At 36.6% G+C, this 23,595-nt stretch overlaps 1 protein-coding gene across 3 annotated transcripts; it reads right to left on the bottom strand.

Annotated features, from left to right (window-relative positions):
• Positions 1-4,684: 4,684 nt before the first annotated feature.
• On the bottom strand, positions 4,685-19,477 carry postnb (periostin, osteoblast specific factor b). 3 transcript variants are annotated; one of them, XM_084418102.1, is made up of 22 exons: positions 19,198-19,371; positions 18,135-18,233; positions 15,114-15,178; positions 14,754-14,911; positions 14,501-14,665; positions 14,265-14,411; positions 14,037-14,178; positions 12,226-12,438; positions 11,995-12,129; positions 11,048-11,196; positions 10,290-10,426; positions 10,081-10,211; positions 9,809-9,939; positions 8,141-8,243; positions 7,967-8,034; positions 7,678-7,723; positions 7,548-7,562; positions 7,262-7,456; positions 6,181-6,225; positions 5,785-5,826; positions 5,669-5,698; positions 4,685-5,549 (listed from the first exon to the last, which is right to left on the bottom strand). In XM_084418102.1, the coding sequence occupies exons 1-22, from the start codon at positions 19,314-19,316 to the stop codon at positions 5,527-5,529; spliced, it is 2,358 nt and encodes a 785-aa protein (XP_084274228.1). In that variant the 5' UTR covers positions 19,317-19,371; the 3' UTR covers positions 4,685-5,526. The 3 variants fall into 3 exon arrangements, with proteins under 3 accessions (XP_084274228.1, XP_084274227.1, XP_084274229.1); XM_084418101.1 differs by lacking the exon at positions 7,548-7,562 and having other exon boundaries at positions 7,660-7,723; positions 19,198-19,477; XM_084418103.1 differs by lacking the exons at positions 6,181-6,225; positions 7,548-7,562 and having other exon boundaries at positions 7,660-7,723; positions 19,198-19,477.
• Positions 19,478-23,595: the final 4,118 nt, after the last annotated feature.

Here is a 23,595-nt window from a genome sequence, read left to right as displayed (position 1 = left end):
TTGCAAATCCAAAAACTCTACATTCTGGATTTTCATATAGGTTAAGTAAATTGAGATAGCGTTTCTTGGATGGCGCTTCAAAATCCTTGTGTCTATGGATCCAACTGTTACGTATTGGAATGCTGATTCAGGTGGAGCTGTCCAAGCAATTATTACCTTATTATGTGCGAAAAAATTCAGAGAGCTTAAGACCTTCCAAGACCAGGATGGAGAGCTAGATAATTCCTCCTGCTAGTCAGCTAAAGAGGCTGCTAAAGTAAAGGTAGTTCCAAAGATGGAAGGAAACCAACAAAATAAAAAATATTATGAAAACAACTACATGAATGACCTGGTAATAGATAAACCATTAGACATTTCCTGAGTTTAGTGTCCTCCCAAAATATTCAAGTATTTGTATTCTCTAGCATGTGATAATGCCAAAATATCTCATGATAGCTGCTCTCAATCTGAAGGCTTACATGGGAGAGACAGCTCTGCATGACAATATATTTTGTTGTTATGTATACTTGATGTCAGCTTTGATGTAATAAAATATTGATCCAGTATTTGATTAATTTCAAACGCTAAAGTAGAATTTTGTAGGATTTCCTACAGTGTGTGTGTAACGTACACATTTGCTTGTGGAGATAGAAGTAGGCCTGCTTGTTGGAATAAATTAAATTCAAGTATGCAGTAAAAATGTTTTGATAACCTAAAATTATGCTTCATGTTCATAAACCTAAACCTAAAAATATGCTTCATCTAAACTAACCGGTTTTATTTAACAGATGATGTGATAGAGTTGTATTGCTTATGCCCTTTCATGTGGAGCTGCAACAGTTAAAGTTGAAAACTGAATCACAGACGGGAACTAATGAGAAAAAATGCAGGATGTGGTTTTACAAAGAACAACATACTTAAGGTCATAGGATAAACAGAATAAATGTATTACTAGTCCAGTGCTGTTAGGTCAGTATGATTTGTTTTTAAAGAATTTCATTCAGCAAGGATGTATTAAATTGATCAAAAGAGGCAGTGAAGACATTTATAAAACGGTTAAGTTCCAGTCCTTTATTCAGATTGGTCAATAATAGCTGTGTTTTATTCATGACCGCTTCACCCAACAGTTTTGTATCACAACACAGCACCCTTAGCAACCACTCTTAGCAACGTAAACATAATGTTCTCATTGATATTGTTCATCGACCTTATGTAGCCCCGCCCCTTTTCAGCGCTGCGCTCATTGTCTTTTGACTTCCGGTCTGTATTTTCACAGCGATTTTTCGTTTTTATTAATGAACGGCTCGGTTTAAAATCTTCCCGGTCGACTGACATTTGTTAAGTCATCTGCTTTAAACATTACAGTCCTCATGATAACCTTATTTAACTTTACATTAAGTAAATCCACTTCAAAAGCTAATTACTCCTGGACAGCAATGCCATAGAAATATACAGAGCGACCACAAAAACGGAAGTTAAAAGACTATGTTCTAAAGATGGCGGCGCCCTCGTTTCTCTGGCGCATAAGGTCTTATAGAGAAGAGTATTGTGAGAGATCGAGTAAGGGAGTGCACCTAAAGGATATCTTGTCCTTTTAACAGTTAAGGGGTTATCCCGTGCCCAGCCATGCTAATCATTTGTCAGTTGCGTCTTGCTTCTCCGTGTTCACAACAAGTTTCAGTCCTTTCAATATAAAAGTCGTCTCTACTGACTGACTCACTCATAAAGACAATCTTTGCCGTCTAATGGCGAAATAATGTAACTTCTGTTGCTGTTCACTGCCAGGGACTATTTATTTCCAGCGGAAGGCAGGCTTTTTTGATTTTACTTCATGAAAGTTGCATTGATACTTATATTTTGGTATAATAAGGTACTCTAGGCTAGTGCTGTATCGTAAATAAGTTCTGCCGTGACATATTCACGATACAGCACAGCCTCTCATAACTTATTGCTTACTTACAGTATATTGTTACAAATTATTTATAGTGAACTTTCTATTCAACTTTAAGAATCCTGAAAAAAAGTTTCCGCATAAATATTAAGCAGTGTGTGTGTGACTCAGATGTAGCCTACCCTACAAAATGTCCCCCCAAAAATGGCAATATCCAAAATCCTTGTCCTTGTGGGGACATTTTTTTGGTCCCCATGGGGAAAACAGCATGAATCATATAATTATGTTTTTTGAAAATTTACAAATTCAGAAAGTTTTCTGTGATGGGTAAACTCTCAAAAAAAAAAAAAAGTTCCAATATAATTTAGGCACTTATATGTACACTTTTGGTACCAATATGTAGCCTAATATGCACTCTTTAGGTACAAAGATGAACTTTTTTAAAGTGACAGCTTCTGTACCTTTTTTTCTGAGAGTGTACGTGTATGGGTATAGGGTTAGTGTTAGGGGATAGAATAGACAGTTTGTGCAGTATAAAAATCATTACGCCTATGGAATGTCCCGATAAAACATGAAAACTTAACATGTGTATGTATGTGTATGTCAGAGTTATGGCCAGTTTAATTGTCTTTTTGTCCTTGTGTTTGTATTTATTGTCTTTCCTTTCTGTTTAGTTGGCTTACCTTTTTTAGTTGCCATTTTCTGAAGACATTGTAAAAACGCTTGGTTTTATATTCATTAGTTTTAAACACTTCTTTCCGCTATCATGAAGATCCATTCAACCACACTATTAAAGAAAAGAAAGGAAAAGAAAAGAGGAGGGAAGAAAGCAAAAGAAAGTTAAGTACAACACTGTGTACTGTAAATACAGCATTCCATTTTAACCACTCATAAAGTCTGCAATGTAGGGAGTCTATGCATAGCCAACCAAGGCCGGTATTTTCATCCGTACGGTATTTTAATAATATTTTAATTAATAAATCCAGCAATGGTTCCTCTTCAGTGTTACTCCCCATTTCAGACATGTCACATTGCAATGGTTGGAAGTAATTTGGTTAGTGCCTGTTTTGTTGAGATGTAAAGGTCTGGTGCTTTAGGCATGGCTGAACCTGTTATGTCTGTCACAAGTGTTCATATGCGTGTACATTTTAAAGTTGGCATGAAATGGAAATTGCAATAGTACTTTCTTCCATATTGTAACACCCTTGCCCATACTTTCTAGTTGTCTTGTATTGTATGTAAGTCTGAAGATGCACTGATTCAAAAAGCAATCACACACAACAGATTTTCGTATCATAAATTTCGTATCATAAATTTCGTATTATTCATTTCGTATCATTCATTCGTTCGTATAATTTCAAATATCCAGATTGTTTCAGAGGGAGTGTATGAGTTGCAACCCACCAGAATGTGCCGAACAATCCATTTCCCAGCTCGCTGCTTTGCGATGCCCCTCTTGCCTGAACAAGCTATTGAGGGCTGGGCTCTTACATAAATGCTCAAGGCTGTAGCTATAGGGGATCCTAAAATTGCTGGGGCCTCCCCCAAAGCTAGGGGTCCTGATAATTGTGACCACTTTTCTCCCCTCTAGCGACGGCCCTGCTGCTAATGAAAGATAGTGATATAGCATTTGGATATATAAAATGATGGAACAAAAGCTTGGGAAATGATCACAAGCTTTGTTGCTCGTATAATAATTAGAATAGCTAAAGTGAAATGACTCAAACATCACTTGTCAGAAACATGATGCTGGTATCTGACTGTAGTTCTTGGAATCAGCTCAAATCAATCCAGCTGCATTGTATGCAAACTTCAGTGGGATGCATGTCACCACTAGCCCCCGTCTGAAGTGTCCCGCTTTGACCTCCACCTCTATTTAGAAAAGAACTGCAGCAAGTTTAGTCTTGCGTTCTGAAAAAATACCCTCAGCCTTTGCTTTCTGAGTTGGATTGGCTGTTTACATTTACATTTAGTTTATATATGTATATAGTTTGATCATTTGACCGGCCCGAACTGTGGATGAATGATTATATTTTTTAGACAGTTAAAAATATAACAATATTTAGTAAAAGTAAAAACATTACCATATTGCCCATTATCTTACATAGCCAGCATTTCTTACAGTAACCAATAAAACAAAACAGCATGGAGTGTTTTCAAATAGTTGTTTAACAGCTAAAGAAGAAAGTTGAACTACTAAGCTCATACATGGTTTCTTCTTTTTTTCCAGACTTTCTTTAGATAACGTTCGCTACATTCCATATTGACACAAAATGTCAGTGTATGACATGCTAAAACGAAATTCTGGAATAAAGGTGTGCCTTGACTTATCCCACATAGACTGCTTGAACTCAGGCAATAAGAATGAATGTGTATCTCCTGAGGGAAGACAAAAAAAGAGGACAAAAATATGTCTTAAATGGAAAAGCTGATGAATGCACAAATACATTGCATGCTCTGAGACATTTAAAAAACGGAGACTTTTTGTGCAGATTTCTCTCTGTGCTAAAATATGAATCATTATACTGGAAAAATTGTGGTCTTTTTCTTAGCCTACATCTCACATTTGAGATATTTTCTAGATATTTCCACATGACAAATATTTTCTTCCTCGAGTAAAACTTAAAGATAGCAAAGATAGCACTTCAATGCTTAAAATATGTATCTATTGTATATTATTTTCATCATTAATGTTTTATATTTTATTGTTATACTTTTATATTAAATTTGTATAAAATGTAAAACAGAAATAATGACAATACAAATAATGAAATCATATTAACGTTTTGTTACTTCAAAAACTGACACACAATTCCATGTCTAAAAGTTGAGTTTATTATGGAAAGTGAAAAATAAATGCAAAGGAGCCAAAACCTGTTTGTCAAATTAAACTTGGACTGGTAACATAAAAAATTCAGTTTGAGAGTTTTTTTTTTTGTGCAGCACATTTATGCACGGTTTATGCAAATGTACACACTTACATACACATACAAAAACACCAAGGAAGAACCATCAAACCTCTATCACACCATGAAAAGAAACATGAAAAAAAGAAAAGAAAAAAAAAAATCTAGATTTTCTAACAAAACACTGCAACATAATTTCTATTTTTATTTTAGATTTTACACCATCTAAATATGAGCACCATAAAATCATTGTCCATGCAACTGTAAACCATACCCCAGAAAAATAAATTCATACTGCTGGTTTTAGGCATTTGTTCATTTTAACTGTTCCCCTGTTCCCTATACCATGTGTATGAACGCTTCCATTTTTTGAGTTGTTTCATACAAACGGTAATGCATGGTTGTACAAATGTTTCCAAATCATGTAACAAAAACATCAGAAAGCATCAGATCATTTATTCATGACGAAGATGAAACTGTGATTTTTCAGCCCATACTTTACAACACAAAGAGAGAGAGCTTATTTATATACACATTTGGGGAATTTTGTATCCCCATGTGGACCAAATGTACTTGAACAAAAATCACCATTATCTCTGGAACAAACAGGAATGATCAATATTGAGTTTGTTTTTCTTTTGCCTTGAACTCAACTTCAGCCTGGTAGGTTCTGGACCACTGCGCAAGTAAATGAAGGAAGTACTCTTCAGGTCTTGTTTTCTACTTGTGCTCTCTCTGCCCGGTCTAGATCTAGACTTTCCTCCGGGGTATTCCTGAGATTATGAAAAGAGAGGTCACGGAGATCAAAGCTTGTAGCACATTGCTTGTTCAATCGACGTGCATGCAATATAAAACATAAAAGTGTCAAACTGATGTTTAGTGAATTATTTACCTGGCCTTCTTCCAGGCACCCTTCTTCCCTCTGGAAACAGATTAGCAAAAGACAAAGAGGTCAACCATGTTGGGACAGTTTAGCTTGACATACCTTTGCAAATGTTAGAATCTCACCTTGAATGTAACTAGCGATGCTTTCAGGGTCCTCGCTGATATCTAGTGGGAAAGAAGAAGAAGAAATGATGAATAATACTGACATTTATCTGATTATACATGAAGAACTAGAGAGAAAAGGAAAAGGGAGTAGAGTTCAGTGGTTGACTGGGTCGGCTTTACTCCGCAGCTTGTAGCATAGCTAATTCCAAAAGAGTATGAAAGGAAAAACAATAAATCAAAGGTTTTAGTTGTCTTTTACCAGTACCCTTAGCACAACAGAAAGACATTGTATTCTGTAACCTGGAATAGGACAAACTTAAAGGAAAAAAAGATTTGGAGTGAGGAAGACAAAATGAGGTTAACTGTTAGCTCTGATGCTAGCATGCTAATAAAGGGTTCAAAGTGTCACACTACCATAAAGCTCCATATCGGAGGAGCTGGTGACTGAATATTCTGGACCTGTTGATACAAAACATTAAGCATGTGTCAATACTTGTGAAATCCAGGTCCAGGAAAGGATGGGTTCATTGCTAGAGCAACACGCACTGTTGGGAAATATCACACTTGGTTTTCGTAGACATATTCCAAGTCACTTTATCACACATTTGTCCTTTGGAGAATGACCAAACATTTGTAGTATGAGTATGACTAAAAGGCAACACATTGAGTTATCATTCATAGTTATTAGGGTGTTTCTTTAGCTATGGGTGCGTTTGGCCCAGTGGACTTACAAAATCAATGCATCACAAGAGAATTCTGTTATTTGTTTAATCGTCAGAACATTTTCATCACATCTTATATTATTGTATTGTGTTTAATAGCGTTGTGTGGGGAAAATTACATTTTAAACATTTTAAGAATACAGTGTTTGGCTGGTCATTTCATAGCTAGCATTTTACTAACACTTTTTGCAAACTTAAACAAGGTAACAAAAATAAGCAGAATTTGACTGTAATACTTACAAAAGTACAACAAATATATTTACTTTTCTTACACTTATCTCACCAAGTAATGAAAGATCTTTATTAGTCAACAAATTGTTGGTTGTGGTTGAAATGGCACACCAGAGGATCAGCCAAAAATTTGTATAAATCCTTTTTCATTCAATGAAATTTCAATAAGTGGTCACACGTTAGATTTGGGTCCAATTCTCACTAATTAACTATTAACTATTACTTTTGCCTCAGTAAACCCCTAATTATGGCTTATTAATAGTTACTAAGGTAGTCGTTATGTTTAGGTATTGGGTAGGATAAAGGGTGTAGAATATGGTCATGGAGAATAAGGCATTAGTATGTGCTTTAAAAGAACTAATAAACAGCCAAATATCCTAGTAATATGCATGCTAATAAGCAACTACTTAATAGTGAGAGTTGGAACCTAAACTAAAGTGTTACACAATAAATGTACAATTACTTTACATTGTTTACATGACAATAGCTTTAATGCAATGATATGTGCAATAACTATCATTGATGTGTTTAATGGTGTTTACCTTCAACGACTCTGGTGACTTTGGTCATAGTTGGTTCCCCTTCGATTACCCTGGTGACTTTAGTGATAGTTGGTTGACCCTCAATCACACGGGTAACCTTCGTAATCCTCGGGTCGCCCTCAATAACCCGTGTCACCTTGGTAAAGGTAGGCTCTCCCTGGATGACTCTGGTGACTTTTGTAACATCACCAGGAACTGCATATATAAGAAACACAGTAAACAAACTTCATGCAGCACAGAGTAATAATCTAGCTCTCTCATGAGTAATGAGTTTCATTGGTGTTACCTGTGATGACTCTTCCTAGAGGGAAAAAGGTGAAACATGATTGTCAGATTTCAAGAAAACCGAATCTTTGAGAAAACAGATAAAAAGAAACTGATTGCGCTGAAATGAAAACCATTTTTGATATACATACTTATAAATGTCAGAGGGATCTCCTGAAATCTGTATCCAGAAACATACTACAAAGGAAAGAAAATACACGTTGACACAGAAATTCACTTATGTAAATATCCTGTCTATTACACTTTTTAGGCATGGCGGTAGAATTACACAAATAAAAAGAAAAGATGGCATTAGGATCCCACCGGACATCTGTTTTGGGAGATCATATATATGTTGCACATGATCCTCAGGGCAAACGAGCCCCTAAATGGGTCTTTCTGTGAACGACTTCAAGCTTGTTGCATGTTGAAATTCAATACCTTAATCTGGATGTATCGGATGATCCTTGTCAGGAGTGAACGGAGTTCCTGGCTACCAACAGGTATATCTTTTAAAATAAAACAGACATTTAGTAGTTCTTGAAAAATGAAAAATTTCCACACAAAAAAACAAAGAAAAGAAAACATCACAGTAACTGCAATTTCAACTCTCACCCTCAGGGTACAGAAGAGTCCTGACGAAGTGAACAACTCCATTTGTGGCCATTATATCAGACTCAGGAACTTTCACAGTGTTGACCTGCATGCTCTCATTTGCCTGCAAATTGCAATATTTTTTCAATAAATAAATGTTATCATAAAACATACATAGTATATATTATTATATTATGTAATATTTGCTCATTTTTAATTTGAACAAACAAGTACAATAACAACAAAGATCAAACAGACAAAAAGCGCTGAAATGTATAATAAATCAATTATATTTATGTATACATCACCTGTATAAAAAATAATAAATAGAAATACACTAATGATATATACAGTGCTATGCATAAGTTTAGGCAACCATGCTAAAGTTGACTAAAAAGAGGAATAAAAAATCATATTTTGCAAATTTAACTTAATGCCTTATTTTAAAAAATTAGGAAAAATCCAACCTTTAAGGACACCAATTTTCTTTGTGAATGAATAATGTATCGTAAATAAATAAATGTTCTTCCTTAAAAAACAGGGTGCATAAGTTTGGGCACCACTATGTTAAATTCCCATAGAGGCAGGCAGATTTTTATTTTTAAGTATTTTTTTTTTTTTTTTTTTTAGGATACTATGCATCCTGATAAAGTTCCCTTGGCCTTTGGAATTAAAATAGCCCCACATCATCACATAGCCTTCACCATACCTAGAGATTGGCATGGAGTACTTTCCATAAGATCATCTCTCAATGCAAATCAAACTAGCTATTAGGCTAACTGAAATAAAATCATGCCAATCTCTAGGTATAGTGAAGGCTATGTGATGATGTGGGGCTATTTTAATTCCAAAGGCCAAGGGAACTTTATCAGGATGCATAGTATCCTAAAAAAAAAAAAAAAAAAATACTTAAAAATAAAAATCTGCCTGCCTCTATGGGAATTTAACATAGTGGTGCCCAAACTTATGCACCCTGTTTTTTAAGGAAGAACATTTATTTATTTACGATACATTATTCATTCACAAAGAAAATTGGTGTCCTTAAAGGTTGGATTTTTCCTAATTTTTTAAAATAAGGCATTAAGTTAAATTTGCAAAATATGATTTTTTATTCCTCTTTTTAGTCAACTTTAGCATGGTTGCCTAAACTTATGCATAGCACTGTATATATATACAAAAACATAAATGTAAAGAATGGTTTAGGAGCAATGCTGATCTGAATATTATTTTTTATTTTCATTGGTGTAAGCAAATGTATTCAGATTTAGTAATATTAAATATGTTGACAGCTAATTTAGACTTTTTATGTTATTTGACATTGTTTACTCTTACAGTATAACCTTACGACAACATTTTATTTAACCAAAGATTTATGTGACCTTCCCAATGTAAAGGTATATTAAGGTTACAAAGAAAAAAAAACCCTGCTAATCATAAAAAACATTCTGTACCTGTTTAATACTTCCGTACATCAAATAGATTCAGTTTTTCTTCTACATATAAATCAGAGGTTGTATCAAGGTAAGTGGTTTACTACAAAGCATGGTTTAATTTTACTCACAGGAAATTCCCACCGTAAAACTCTATATTACAGAGCGGAATCATATAATCTGATGAAGGTTCTTGCAAACAGATGTTATGACTTGAAATTAATTTCAAGGCTGGACTGCAGGAGTGCTTGATACTTACATACAACACCTTCAAATTGCTGCCCTGGAGAGTTTTGAGGAGGTTAGTGACTCCAGTCTCCAAGCCTCCACCGATGAAGACGCCGTTACTGAAGTGATAGAGCAGAATGGCTCTGAGGGCGTTAACGTCACCTGATCACAGAGAAGAGACACTGTCATATCCTGTATCCTCTGTCTTTCATCTTTAATCTCATTAATCCTGAATAAAACAAAGCTAAACAGTAATTCTAGATGTGGTGTGGCCATGAAAATGACATGTATGAAAGAACTCACTCTTCAAAAGAGACAAGTCTCTCTCACTGAGCCCTGCAAAAGCCTCATCTGTAGGGGCAAAAAGTGTGAAATCTCCTTCCTGTTTGAGCATATCAGTCAGACCAGCTGCTTCCATCAGAGACAAAAAGATCCTGCAGCAATGAAGTGATAGTCACAAGGACAAGAAAGCGATCTTCACTTTGACTTGATGAAAATGCACTTTTTCTTACTTGAATGCTCCGTGTTTCACCAGAAGTTGGTACATGGTGGACTCTGGTGCCGTGATCAGGGTCTTCATGAGATGGAGGGCACCGTTACTTCCCTCTTTGCTTCCACGGATCAAGCAGGCGTTCTCAATGCAGACTGCCTTCATAGGTCAAATATTACAAGACAGTTCACTTCCCCTGAGTCTACTAATGGAAACTATTTGAGCTATTACTTAAAAATGACAATGCCAATAAATGTCAATGTTTACTGCCCCCCCCCCCCCCCCCCCCCCCCCCCCCCCCCAAAAAAAAAAATCATACAACTAACATGTCAGTGAAAACAAACATCCTTTTTTTCTTCCCCTGGCTAAAATATATTTGAAATGTATTGTAAATATGTGTAGTAAAAAATATTTTGTTTAAAATTTAGTTTTTTTATTTTTAAGTTCAAAAACCATTTTTAAGTTATCCATCCTTAAAAAGTTGTTTTATTTTAGTACATTGGAGAAAACTACTTTTTTGAATGATAAAAAAAAAAAAATCTGAAATACCTGACCATATATTTAAAATACATTTATATAAATAACATTTAAAATAAATATTACTGTATATTAGCAGTTTCATATATACACGTATATTTTCCTGACATATTTTGGAAATTTTTGCATATTACAATTTATAAATTAGTTGACTAATTAATATGTAAATATGTACATTTTTTGCCAAATGGAAGATTCTAAATCATAAGAAAATCAAGAACAAATACATATAAAACAACTGACTGTGCGGTAGACGAAGACTCTGAGAAATTTCCCTGCGAGTGTTTCCAGTCGCTGACCGTTGTACAGCTGACTCAGCACAACCTTGTTCTTGATTATGTGGTTTTCCAGAATGATCTTCAGGAAGCTCTGGTCCATGGACATCACCTCATCTGGATTGCAGAGGAAAAAAATTATTTGCACTTGGTTTGGTTTACCATCATGACAAAAAAGTTTTGTGATAACATTTGCCTAATCAATAACATGATATAACGCAACTCGGATTTAGAACGATTAAAAAGACTAATAACTCTTCTATGTTAAAACATACACATAACCAAAGAACATTATATGTTTCAAACTGCAACATGTTAAGACTTGGCCAGCCTTTCGTGGTGAGCAGTTTGTAGAATGTGCATTCCCAGACAGGACTTTTGGTTATTGTAACCGCAGGCACTGTCCCTTTCCCCCATGCAGCCTAGTAAAAGGAACGATTTACCCCTGTAAATATAATGTGATGAATATGTTCACCTGTCATTAGCCACAAATGAACTACAAACATGTGATGATGAGGTGAAAGATCCAGCTTAGCCTCCTGTGAGGTCTGAAACGCTCTGTATGGGAGGTGGGATATCAGAAGTTTTCATCTTCTCTTTCTTTCAACATCTTTTCAGTGCTGGAAGTCCAATGAGGCCCATAGATTAACAGAAGCTGCTATTTTCCATTCACAGGCATTGAATGAATCATATGTTTTTACACCTGCTATCCCACGAGGAATTAACCACAAAGTTATAGTTATGGGACAGCAGAAGTTAACAAAGGCAAGGCACATCAGCAATTGAAAGAACAGAGGTCTTGCTAAGGTAGAATTAAAACAGACAATGACAGAGAAGAAACAAGCAGCTGAGTAAAGGCAAGGAGACTAAGTTAGTTAAACAGAAGGAGAGGGAGATTGACATGTATTTGCTCACCGTTGAAGGCTACGTTAAGTGGAGCCAGGAGTGTGTACTCAGTCTGGGGTCCCATGGCTGCAGACAAGCCTAGCTCTGTCAGCATGTCACCGTAGGTGCCCTGAGATTGTCCAACCAGCTCCATAACATGTTTAGCTTTAAAAAAAGCAAAATCACAGCATTTAGGGGCTTTTTCAGTCATTTCTGCACTCTCAGAAAAAAAGATAAAAGAGTCTGATAGGATAAGCTTACCAGAGTCGGGCATGAGGACTTTATCGATGAGGTGGATGACTCCATTGGAGGTGACAATGTCCTTCTTGAGTACCATCTTTATGCCATTGACTGTAAGGCTATCGCCATCGCAGCCAATCTCAATATTGCTGCCCTCCAGGGTCTCATGAGACGTGCCGGCCATGATGGCCTCAGAGCACTGAACAGAGTTCAACAGATGGTAGTTGAGGAGAGCTGGAAGAGAAGAAACATCAGTCTTTGTCATCCAAGCACATCTGTTATTCCTCTTACACGCCTCTTGAGATATGAGGAAATCATGGAAAAAATGATATTAGTTATATATTTTTTTTGGTGTTTAGAGCATACCACATCAGGTAAAAATCACAAATGGAAATGAGTCTGTTTGAAAATGCTTCATACAAACATGCTAAATGACAATTTTGCACAGTGATTTAACACAGTATTTGCTTTAAATTAATGTGCATGAAATCACTTGTCAAGCACAGTTTTCCTGAGAGAATGGTTGTAAATTTAAAATGCATATATCTGCTAGGCTTACACTAGCATATAGACACAGTAACTTCAACATGGACTTTGATTTCATGACCTTCAATATTAATTTCATATTTCAATTCTGTGATTTAATATATAGATTATGTAGACATGCATGCAATCCATTATGTCATTGCATCTTCAATTAGTTCCCAAAAGGGATCCTGGGGGAGCCTTGGGAGCCTTTGGGTCCTCTCTGAGTGAGTCTCTCAGCAGCAACAAACCATTTGACTGGAAATAGAGCGCAAGTCAAAACTCTAGGGACAAATAAGAGGGCAGAGATCCCATCGCCACCATTTTTCACTGAATCGTAAAGTGAACAGCTGTTTCCTCTCTATAGGTCTCTGGCAAGACAAGGATTATGCTCTTTTCAGAAGGTCTTAAATCTTTCTCCTTTGGTCCTTACAATGAACATATTCGCTTTAATGGTTACAAAATATATTCCGCATCACTCTGGAAAACATGAACCACTGGAGCCAAATGGGTGCATATGTTCAAGCTGGCTATCATCTCACTGTATTGTTTATTGTGTTAAATGTGTTGGTATTATATGCATTCAGTGGTTAACTCCACAATATATCAGTATCTAGGTTAAGCTTGGAGTTTTTCTTTTTCATTTCCATGACTTCCCTCAATGAAAGTTGCTTAAGTAGCAGATCAAATGTCTTTCCACTTGGCACAGCAGATTTGGCCATAATATTAGTTTTATTTTACTTTTCACTCAAGCAGTTAATATAAGCCTTAGGGCATTTCTGACAAACCTTATGTTCATGAGAGTGGGGTATTATGTCATTCTTTTACATGATCACTGGGAAAGTTAATGCAACTCCAAAGCAAACATCAACCTCAGTATTCTGAAAATACTCTAAGAAGTACTCATGAACTGCCGAGAACCTTCAGATTTGATCTCTTCTCCAAGTGGCTCAACTGTAACCCTGTCTAAATCTCAAAGTAGTCCTATAAGTGTTGTTATGGCACTGCTTGCCAACTGTCTGAGAATTCCAGGTCTACAGCTCGGGGTGCAGCGGTCCCATCTGGTTTGAAAGGGGGCAAAATAATCCTTGGCCACACTCAGTTGACTCATATCAACAAACACGGCACGAGCGAACTGCCAGATCCTTGATTTCCTGCATCTTTGTTTCATTGAATAAGAATAAAGCCTTTCTTTGTGCCAAGTCTGCCATCAATATGGGATTTAACGTGTCCCTTCGACAACTTAAAGCACTCCGTTTGAGAATAGTGCAATGTGAAATCATGGGGCTTTACGTCTTGGGGTTTACCTTGGAGGGAAACCTTGTCTTTCATAAGCCTGTCCATAACCTCTCGTTCCAGATTTTCAAAGGCATCGTTGGTGGGGGCGAACAGGGTGAAGTGTCCTGACTGACCCAGCTTCTCAATCAAACCGGATTCAGTAGCCACAGTCTGGAAAAGAAATGGAGCATATTACAACTTCTGGTTAATTGGTTTGGTTCATGAACTACACAGCTCCAAGTTTTCTCAACACTTACACTCAAAGTGCTTAGTTCATCGTCGACTTCGATTATATCCCTAATGGTGTTGCCAACAGCTGTGATGACGCGGTCAATGACGTGGACCACTCCGTTGGTGGCCACCTGGTTGCCGTGAATGATCCTGGCACAGTTCACTGTGACAACCTGAACAAGAACCATGTGTAAATTAAGTCCTTCACAAAGAAGAAAGTAACCTGAAACATAACCCTCCATTTCTCAAGATATCAAATTACCCCATTGGAGTAATGATTGATGAGCAGGCTCAAGTCGTTGTACATGGAGGTTGCAGTCATTCCGTTCTTGAGGTCTTTGGTGAGAAGCCGTTTGTTGACCATGTGGTAGTGCAGAGCATTATACAGTTCGATATTAACATTGCTCACCAGAGCATTCCTCACCTCCTATAGAACAGAGAGGAAGCCAATGCAAAACCGTCAAGGAATTACTCAATTTCTATATTTGTGCTGAATAGAAGGAACAAGATGATACCATATCCAGAAGATCCCATGCATCATTACTGGGTGCGAAGAAGGTGTACGACCCGGAACCTTCAATCTCTTCCCGTAGCTTGGATATAGCAGAGTATTCCTGGGTATTTTTGGCTTTGACCAGGCCGAGGGTGCCATAAACGTTGTCAATGGGAGCAACTGCAAGGAAAGTGACACAGATTAGTCACAAGATTGCAGACTAATACATTTTTTCGCCTACATTATAGCATTCAAACTAGATATCAATCATACTTAGCATACTTATCATTGTAAATTAGTATTTTATTGACAATATAACCAGACTTTTATGACATTCCAATGTCAGACTGGTCAGTAAGTAACTATTATGAAATCAACCAACCTGCAGGACAGCCTCTCAAGCCGTCCAACTTCATGTAACCTGGGCAACACTCATACAACACGGTCCTGGACAAAGGGAGGGAAGACATAAAACCAGAAGAACATGTGTTAAGTGAATATTGAAGCCCAGACATTTGGTGCCACTTGAAAAAACAAAATACCGGTAATGTACAGGCTCAAATTCATTTTTTTTTTCTGGATGCCATTCTCACGTCGTTACAAGCTATCCTGGTTTTAATGATAACACAGTTCATGGTATTGGACAGACAGTCATTCCATATGGCAACCATTAACTGTCTTTGTACATAAACATGCTATGTGGTCCCGAGGTTTGTGCCTTATTCCACTATCATTATGTTGTCATAGCATTGCATTAATACTTAAAGTGCCCTGAAGCCAAGCGCTGAGACCAACTTGGTGGTTTAGTAAGGCTGAGGGGTATTTTTTGGATCCAGGAAGCCTTTAAAGTAAATTTATAACCCAGTGAAAACCCTTGGTTTGGAAGTTACAATGTACAATGGGAAGGAAATGTCGAATCAGCAGTTTTCCAGTAATGGAGGTTGCATTCTGGTTTTTCTGTTTTCATTGAAAACTGCCCTTTAAACCGTCAAACCAAGCTTGTAAATATGTTTCCATGACCACACAAATGGAATCTCATGGATGAGAAGTCATTTTGCTCTTGGTAGCATTCATCTAAAAAGAAATTATAAAACTGAAATTATCTTAAAAACTATATTATTAAACCATCTGAATATAAATCTACACATATGTGCTTTAAAATACAATTATTTTATTAAGCATCATGTAAAAGAAGGAAATCCACTGTTGTTCTTCAGAACTTGAATTATAATTTCAAATGCCACCACAAACATCTCCTGTCAGACCAAGGTATTTCTGTGCATCAATATATATTTATTTTTTCCCCATTCTCCCTTTAGTGTGTGTTTTGCCAGTTACAAGTTCATATGCATTATAACAGGCTCTTAATATGAATAATGGGTTCAATAAAACTTACCTAAGCTAATTATACCAACTATACAGCAGCCATATTGTAGAGTTAATAAATAGCTGTTAATGGGAAACAGGTTTTTTATAAGGTCCTCTGAGAAAATACCCCTGGAGAGTTACAATCCCTTGAGAAGTTTTCAAAGCTGCTGATAATAAACAAACTCCAGCAGTGGTGGAGATTCAGAGAGAAACACTATAGGGTTAGTGCACATGGAAATCTCCACACCAGCAAACCAGTTCCATGTTGCTGAATTCCACAGAAAGATAAAACAGCCTGCAAATCACCATTTGAGAACTGACGGTCAGTGGTGAGTTCTGTGGAAGAGTGGAAACTGACAAGTCCCTGAAATTGAGCAATCACGAGACTAAGAAACTAATGGGGATTTCAAAGCTGTTCTCTATGTGACCGCCCCACTGAGAATCCAGAAGCAATAGTTTTGGCTCATGGCTGGGCTCCATGTCTTCTATAGAAGTGAAGTGCTGGGGGAAAGGATAGCTGATGAGATCATTAGAGCCTCACTAGAACATGAGCTTCTAAAGAATCTCTCCCCAAAACGGGAGGAAAACATGACTCCTTTTGACCAGACATGCTGAGGGAATGCATCCCCATTAATCATTGGGGAGAAGGTCAGATTTTCCAATTGAATTGAAGTTCTCCCTTGTGAGTCACCAGTTCAAAGGATCCACAACATTATGCATGTGTTCAAACCATTAGGATGGAGCTAAAACCATCAGATGGTGGAGATTTCTAACAAAATATATAGAGATAAGCTTTGTAGAACATCAAACCAATGACTTGAATGAAAACAGACACTACAAAATGTAGTAATTCTCAAACTTCTCTCATCTGCACATTGAGCCACCATCAGTGACATAAGTGGGTTTTTGTTTTTTTGCACCAATCTTTGAAGAAGAACTAAGACTGTCATACTCATCTCAGTTATGTAAGCTAAGCACACTAAACCAGATATTTGCAAAGATTGCCAGACCGCTATGTAATGGTCTGCTGAGAGCAGAGAAAATCCTCAGAGCAGAACAGTTCCTGGCTTTTCAATATACAAAACTGCAAGATAAGCAGAAAATCTGCAGAATATCTCAGGCAAGTCTGGCTTTGCAACTAAGGAAGTTTGAAACCACTGGAGGTTACCTCACATCAATGCTGTTTGGTCACATATGAGAGGCCCGGGAAAACTCTTTATGTTGTTGTTCCACTCTTTTCCAACCACAGAAAAAGGACAAGAAACCGGAGGCATGACAAACTCTACATGAATCAACGGTTGTGGTTAACCATATTGGCCTCCAGAAACCACAACCTCATTACTGGAGCCTTCACAGTAGGACATTGCTGCTCATCTTACGGTATATTGTTGATCTAGATGTTGAAATCTTTTCTTTGCTGTTGTTGTTTTACATTTCACACATCATTAAGTTCACAGAGTTTTGCCAAAGAGCTTCTCGAAAAACAAAAGAGCCTGCTGACATTTCCACCTTGTAGACAGCTGTGTATTTTCGCCCTAGGACAGAAATTTAAGGAAAGGTGTTTCAACACAAGCCAAGCACTCCAGGCGAGCTCTACTGCTTTCTTTAATCATCGATGGCATGTCCTGACAACGTCAGTGGGTCTCACCATTTTATACCAATTAAGGTTCTGCAGCTCTCCGGTGGTTTGTGCCGTAGAAACACATGGGATTTGGTTGTAGCTGTAGAGCAATTCTTTGTCTTTGTTTTGGCAGCCATGTTGAACTATAAATCTACTGTTGCTGTCTATTTCTGTATTTTACAAAGTCATTTGGATAGGAAGCATTGTAAATTCAACTATTAAGCTGCATTTGGAGCTCAGCTTAAGTAGGAATTACTCTGTAAATGTAACTGTTGGAAGTCTTCACCGCTCTTACCAGTTGGGACAGTGACCTTTCACCTTTGACCATTGGAGCAGCTGGAACTTTCCAGTTTCTGTCAAAGAGACGGAGGCTATTTGTAATAGCCTCCAGAAATCATAAAACATCACACTTACGCTTTCTTTCCACAGATGGCCCCTTGGTACCAATTACGGCAAGTGCTGAAGTATTTCTTCTTTGTCCCCACGACTTGCTGGAGAGCGCACACATTTGGTCTACGGAGAGGTAAAGGTAAGACAGGACGAAATGAGTAAAGCTGGGAGGTCACACTTTAGATTAGGGTCCAATTCTCACTATTAACTAACTATTTGCCTCAATAAACTCTTTAATTATTAGTTGTTCAGTTTAGGTATTGTAGGATTAAGGGATGTAGAATATGGTCATGGAGAATAAGGCATTAATATGTGCTTTATAAGTGCTAATAAACCAATATCCTAGAAATATATGCATGCTAATAAGCAACTAGTTCATAGTGAAAATTGGACCCAAAAGTGCAACAGATGTGTGAAATTGTTTTGTGACAGCATGGTGCTTTTCTTTTAAACCTGGGACAGTAATGTTTGACTTTGATGTAATAAAGGTAAAATTAAGACAATGAGCTATAATTGACCGATTTCAAACCATTCTTAAGACCTTTGTATTTATTAAAAAACTTTTTTTTTTACCCCCCCCCCCAAAAAAAACCACTGACAGACATTATTTAAAATGATTAAATCATTTACAAAAGCCATTATTTAGAATGATTAAATCATTTACAAAATATATAAAAATAAATAATGTAAAAACATTTTGTCAGGTAACCTACTTATAAAATCAAGTATTTCACTGTAAATAATTTTTTTTTATATATTTTGTAAGTCAATAATATTATTTAGTATACCAAATCAACCTGACTAGATTTGGTTACACAAAATAATAATACTAATAATATAAATAATTTCACACAGTTTGCATATTTGTTGCACAAAGACAAAGAAAGATTCAGTTATACAAATATACAGTAATAATAATAACAGCAATAGTATGTAAAGTAATAACTATAGTTATTATAGTTATAAAATATATTTGAATTTTTTTAAATATAAATTATGAATATTATTCTTAATTGAAATATATTTAAATGATATATGCTATTTATAATTTAAAAATTGAATAAATACAATTTATAATCTCTCTTACCCTTCTTTCTTTGCTCGAATACGACTATGGGCAACTATCTTGTCATAGGCTGAAGAGTCTGCCTGGTCAAAGGCAGACAGCACAAAGAGTGCAAAAGTAGCTGCAAAGAGTCGCTTCATCCCTGCTTTCCCCACTGTGAGACTTCAGAGCAAGAATGGGCTCCAGCTGAGGGGGAGAGGTCTTTTATAGCTCAGCTCTCTGCAGCAGGACAGACTGGCAAACTGTCAATGCACCAGCCTCTCCTGTTCACCAGTGTGTCTCTGTGATCTCACCTCCAACACTGAATAAGCAAAACACAAAGAATGGAGGATTAATTCAACAACGAGCTGAGGTGTGAGGAGGAAATGTTGTCGAATTCCTAACAAAAGAATAATTATATACAGTACACGCAGAGCTCTTTTAGTCCATATTAGGACTGGTGTGGAACGTAAAAAAAATACATATATATATTATAAATTGATAATTGTTGTTGTGTGCTGGTGCTATTTTGCATATGAAAAAAATCCGCAGAATGCAGCATACATATGTTGCGGTTTTCCTAAATGACCAAGGGTCCAAAAATCTGAGAAATGCTTCTATTTTGCTTTTTTGATTCCAAATTTTCATTCCAAATTATATAATCAGAATAACTATTTGAGTGAAAAGTTAAGAAGAAAGTTAAGAATGTCTTTGGTATGACAGCAGAACTCAAACTAGTTTGTGTAAAAACTGATGATCATGTATATGCAGCAATTGAGAATGATCCAAATAGCATATTTTGTTTCAATGGAAGCAAGGACATCTGACCTTTTGTATGAAGATCACATGCTCAATGTCACAAATTTAAATCTTAAATATTTCTTCTTCATTTTACGGTTTATACATACTTTTCTTTATTGCAATTTTTTCTAAATCTATTCAAAGATTATTTCTAGATACATACTTTTTCAGTATCTAGCTTATTTCCACTTGAAAAAATCCCACATTTTCACTATTGTCTCAGACTTTTCGACCTCATGCTACATTAATCAGGTATATTATATAATGTAAAATTGTTTTAAAGGAAGTCTGTTGGTAAACCTGTTACTGTAAAGTATTTTAGAAATAAAACATGAAGAATAAAATTGTGCAAAACGAAGGCTGCTGGAGTAAAGTATAAATCTGTTTTACATAACGCCATAGCTTCACTCCAAGTATCCACATATTGACACCAAATACAAATCAAGCCCTGAAGCATCAGACACAGTCGTTTCATCCAGATTCATGTCTCTGTGCTTGGCACACTCTTGTGGCCAGATGCAAACATAACTTGAAAGATGATGTTATCTTGACAACCTTTAGAACGTTTTGAATGAGTGGCTCCATCCTGTGGAAAGCTATTGCAACAACAGCAATACATAAATAAATAAAAACACGAAAAAATATATATTTTTGACTTCACACTGTATAGACATATTAGCATGCATGGTTTTTAAGGATGTCGCCCAATTTGAAGTCAGCCATCTCTCTGCCTGATGCCGCCCTTAAAGTGCACTTTGTTGGCCCTGGACATCCAGCAGAAGTTATAAAAGGCATAAAGGTGTAGGCTAGTGAGCATAAATAACCAGTTTTTCCAAACACTAATCCCATCTGCCATTGGTCACAAAAGATATAGGCCTTTAAGGGCCTTTCTTGCTTCTGACCTGCAACTGGATTGACCTCATAAATCCTAGTAAACACCAACTACATCTTTCGAAAAATGTGATGTTTAAAACTGTCATTTAGAATAAATAGCACAGAAGTAACGTGTTCCTGAAGTGAAAATGTGTAGCATGAGACAGAAGAGACGCATCTGGAAATAGCTCCTATGCTTTCTTCCCACTCTTTCACTCTTCCCTCCCCTCCCCGTCTGTGCTTTTATATGTTTTGGACGAGCCGTGTTGCATGCTATCCTGACGAGCTGAAAGACATTGGTAGTAAATATCAGAACATGAACATAATCCCCTCAAGCTGCGGTGGGATTCTGCTGTAAACAGATGGGAGAGCACGAGATGTAAAAGAAAAGTACAGGACAAAAAGAACAACAAAAAGTTAAAATTGAAAAAAGAACACTAAGTTGCATAACAATATATGGTTCACTAAACTCAAATGACCTCCACAGTCACCAGATCCAAAAGAGCAGCTTTTTGGATGTGGTGGAAAGGGAGATTCGCATCATGGATGTGCAGCCGACACATCTGCAGCAACCACGTGATGCGATCATGTCAATACGGACCAAAACCTCTGAGGAATGTTTCCAGAACCTTGTTGAATCTGTGCCATTAAGGATTAAACCTTAAATGCATGAATGTTTTGCCAATCCAGGGTTTTTCCTGGGTCAATAATGGTCTTCGTGGTGGCCGACAGACACTGTCATCCTTTTTTTGCCCTCTTTTTTTTTTTTTTTTTTTTAAGCTATTTCATAGCTTTGTAAGATAAAATCCTTCTAATAATTATTTTGGTACAGTATATAATCATATCAATATCAAAAAACTTTATTTTGAATAGTCTCATTTTCAACCATATAGCCTACAATTGAATAAAATTAACAGCTAGCTAACAGCAACTTGCTTTGCCCTTTTTTTTCCTACACATTGTCACATAAATAACCTGGAAATACTGTAGCCTACTGTAAGGTTAAATCTTGCTAACCACTCTTAGGCCTACAAAAAAAATAAAAAAAATAATAATAATAAAAATTGGGGTAAGCACACTCACATTCTCATTTGAAGAGGTGTCCCGAGTAAATAATTTGCTTTACGATACGGTTTGATTTGTTAACATTAGTTAATGTATTAGGCTAATAACTAACATGAACTAACCATGAGCAATACATTTGTTACTGTATTTATTAATCTTTGTTAATCTTAGTTAATAAAAATACAGCTGTTCATTGTTGTTTATGTTAGTGAATTAACTAGGCTATGTTAACAAATACAACTTTTGATTTTAATAATTTAGACTATAGTTGCCTAAATCTTGAAATTAACATCAATGATGTAGAAGTGCAGTTTATTAATAGTAAATGTTAACTAATGTAGTTAACTAGAGTTTAAAGGAGCTGTATGTAAGAAATGTATTTCAATTAATCATAAAATGGCCCTGATATGTCACTAGACATTAAGAAATCATGTTCATTTCAAATACTTATATCACTGACAACAGTAGTCCGGCCAGGATATTGTCATTTAAAAAGTGAAGTTGCAGCCCTCAACTGATGTTGATGTTGTCATGTTGTGTTTTGGCCTGATGCTCCACCCTCCACCTATCTACCAATCACGAAGTCAGTTGTTTGGCCAGCTCTGCTCTAGTTACCACAGCTGTCTACAAACGTGTCAGCCTACGTTCCTGCTGGATCCTGCAGCCTATCTGGCAACCTCGAGTCAGGGGGGGAGGGGGAGGGGATACACTGCTCTACAGTAATTTGAAAGTGATTGCAGTACCAGTTTTGGCCACAATCTTACATACAGCTCCTTTAATAAAAGGAACATTATTGTAAAGTGTTACCGATTTGTTATACACCGATTCAGACATTTTTCTGAGTTCAGCGTTGGACAGATCAGTTGTTTTAACCATTCATTAAAGTGAATCGGTTCAAATGAGTCATTAGTTCGCGAATCGGACGCGTCATTAGTGGACATGTACGGCATGTTGTGTGATTATTATTATTTTTTATCCATGGTCGCAACACATTTGGCGGGATATTTGTAGGCCTACCCTTCTGAATGACGTCCCGGGTCACTAAAGACCCGAGGTATGTATAGCCTGAGTATTACAAAACTAAATCCCCACTAACAGTTTTGGTTCTTGGACTAATATATATAAAAACATAAAAGGAATATTCCTAGAACATAGATTCACAGCAAATTTGCACCAATACCTCGTAGGCCTACACTGCAACACATTTACAAAGTCTGAGAAACTATCTGCTGACATTTGATTCACTATAATTGAAAACAGCATGTGCCCTCAGATAAAGGAACTATATTTTGAAGTCAATTAATTAAAGAACAAGAGCGGGCACTGTGTTGCCATGCCAACAAAAGACAAATAGCAAGCGATTATTGAGAGTGAAAGATTCTCTGACTGCTGCAATATCAATCAGCTAGCATAGTGCAACCAGCCGCTCCAGACTGGAAAATAAGAGATGACATTGTGTGCATAGGGAAAACTCCAGTAGCCTACACGATGTCTTCGTTTTTCAAATTAGAATAAATGTAACAAAAGATTGAGCATTAATAGCCGAGTTTTACAATCCATGCTTAATATGAAATTGAAAAAATACTAAATAGATGCTAGCAATTGTGGGGAGACTTTGTAAGCAGAACACAAAGATGTCAAAGAATCCGAAACTTGGAGCATGTTGCCAGGAGAGTTTTTATTTCTCAAATAACCACAGAT

The sequence above is a fragment of the Rutilus rutilus genome (genome assembly GCF_951802725.1).
Source record: "Rutilus rutilus genome assembly, chromosome: 9".
Lineage (NCBI taxonomy): Eukaryota > Metazoa > Chordata > Actinopteri > Cypriniformes > Leuciscidae > Rutilus > Rutilus rutilus.
Note: the sequence above shows the minus strand (reverse complement) of the source record. Positions and strands in the feature narration are given on the sequence as shown.

What these genes read in the sequence shown, in the direction of transcription:
- postnb (XM_084418101.1), bottom strand. Translation starts at nt 19,316, where the DNA reads ATGAAGCGACTCTTTGCAGCTACTTTTGCACTCTTTGTGCTGTCTGCC. An exon ending in AGACAAGGTTTCCCTCCAAG is followed by an intron (nt 12,439 to 14,036) that starts GTAAACCCCAAG and finishes CTTCTCTTCCAG; the next exon opens with CTCTCCTCAACTACCATCTG. An exon ending in GTGAAACACGGAGCATTCAA is followed by an intron (nt 10,212 to 10,289) that starts GTAAGAAAAAGT and finishes TCATTGCTGCAG; the next exon opens with GATCTTTTTGTCTCTGATGG.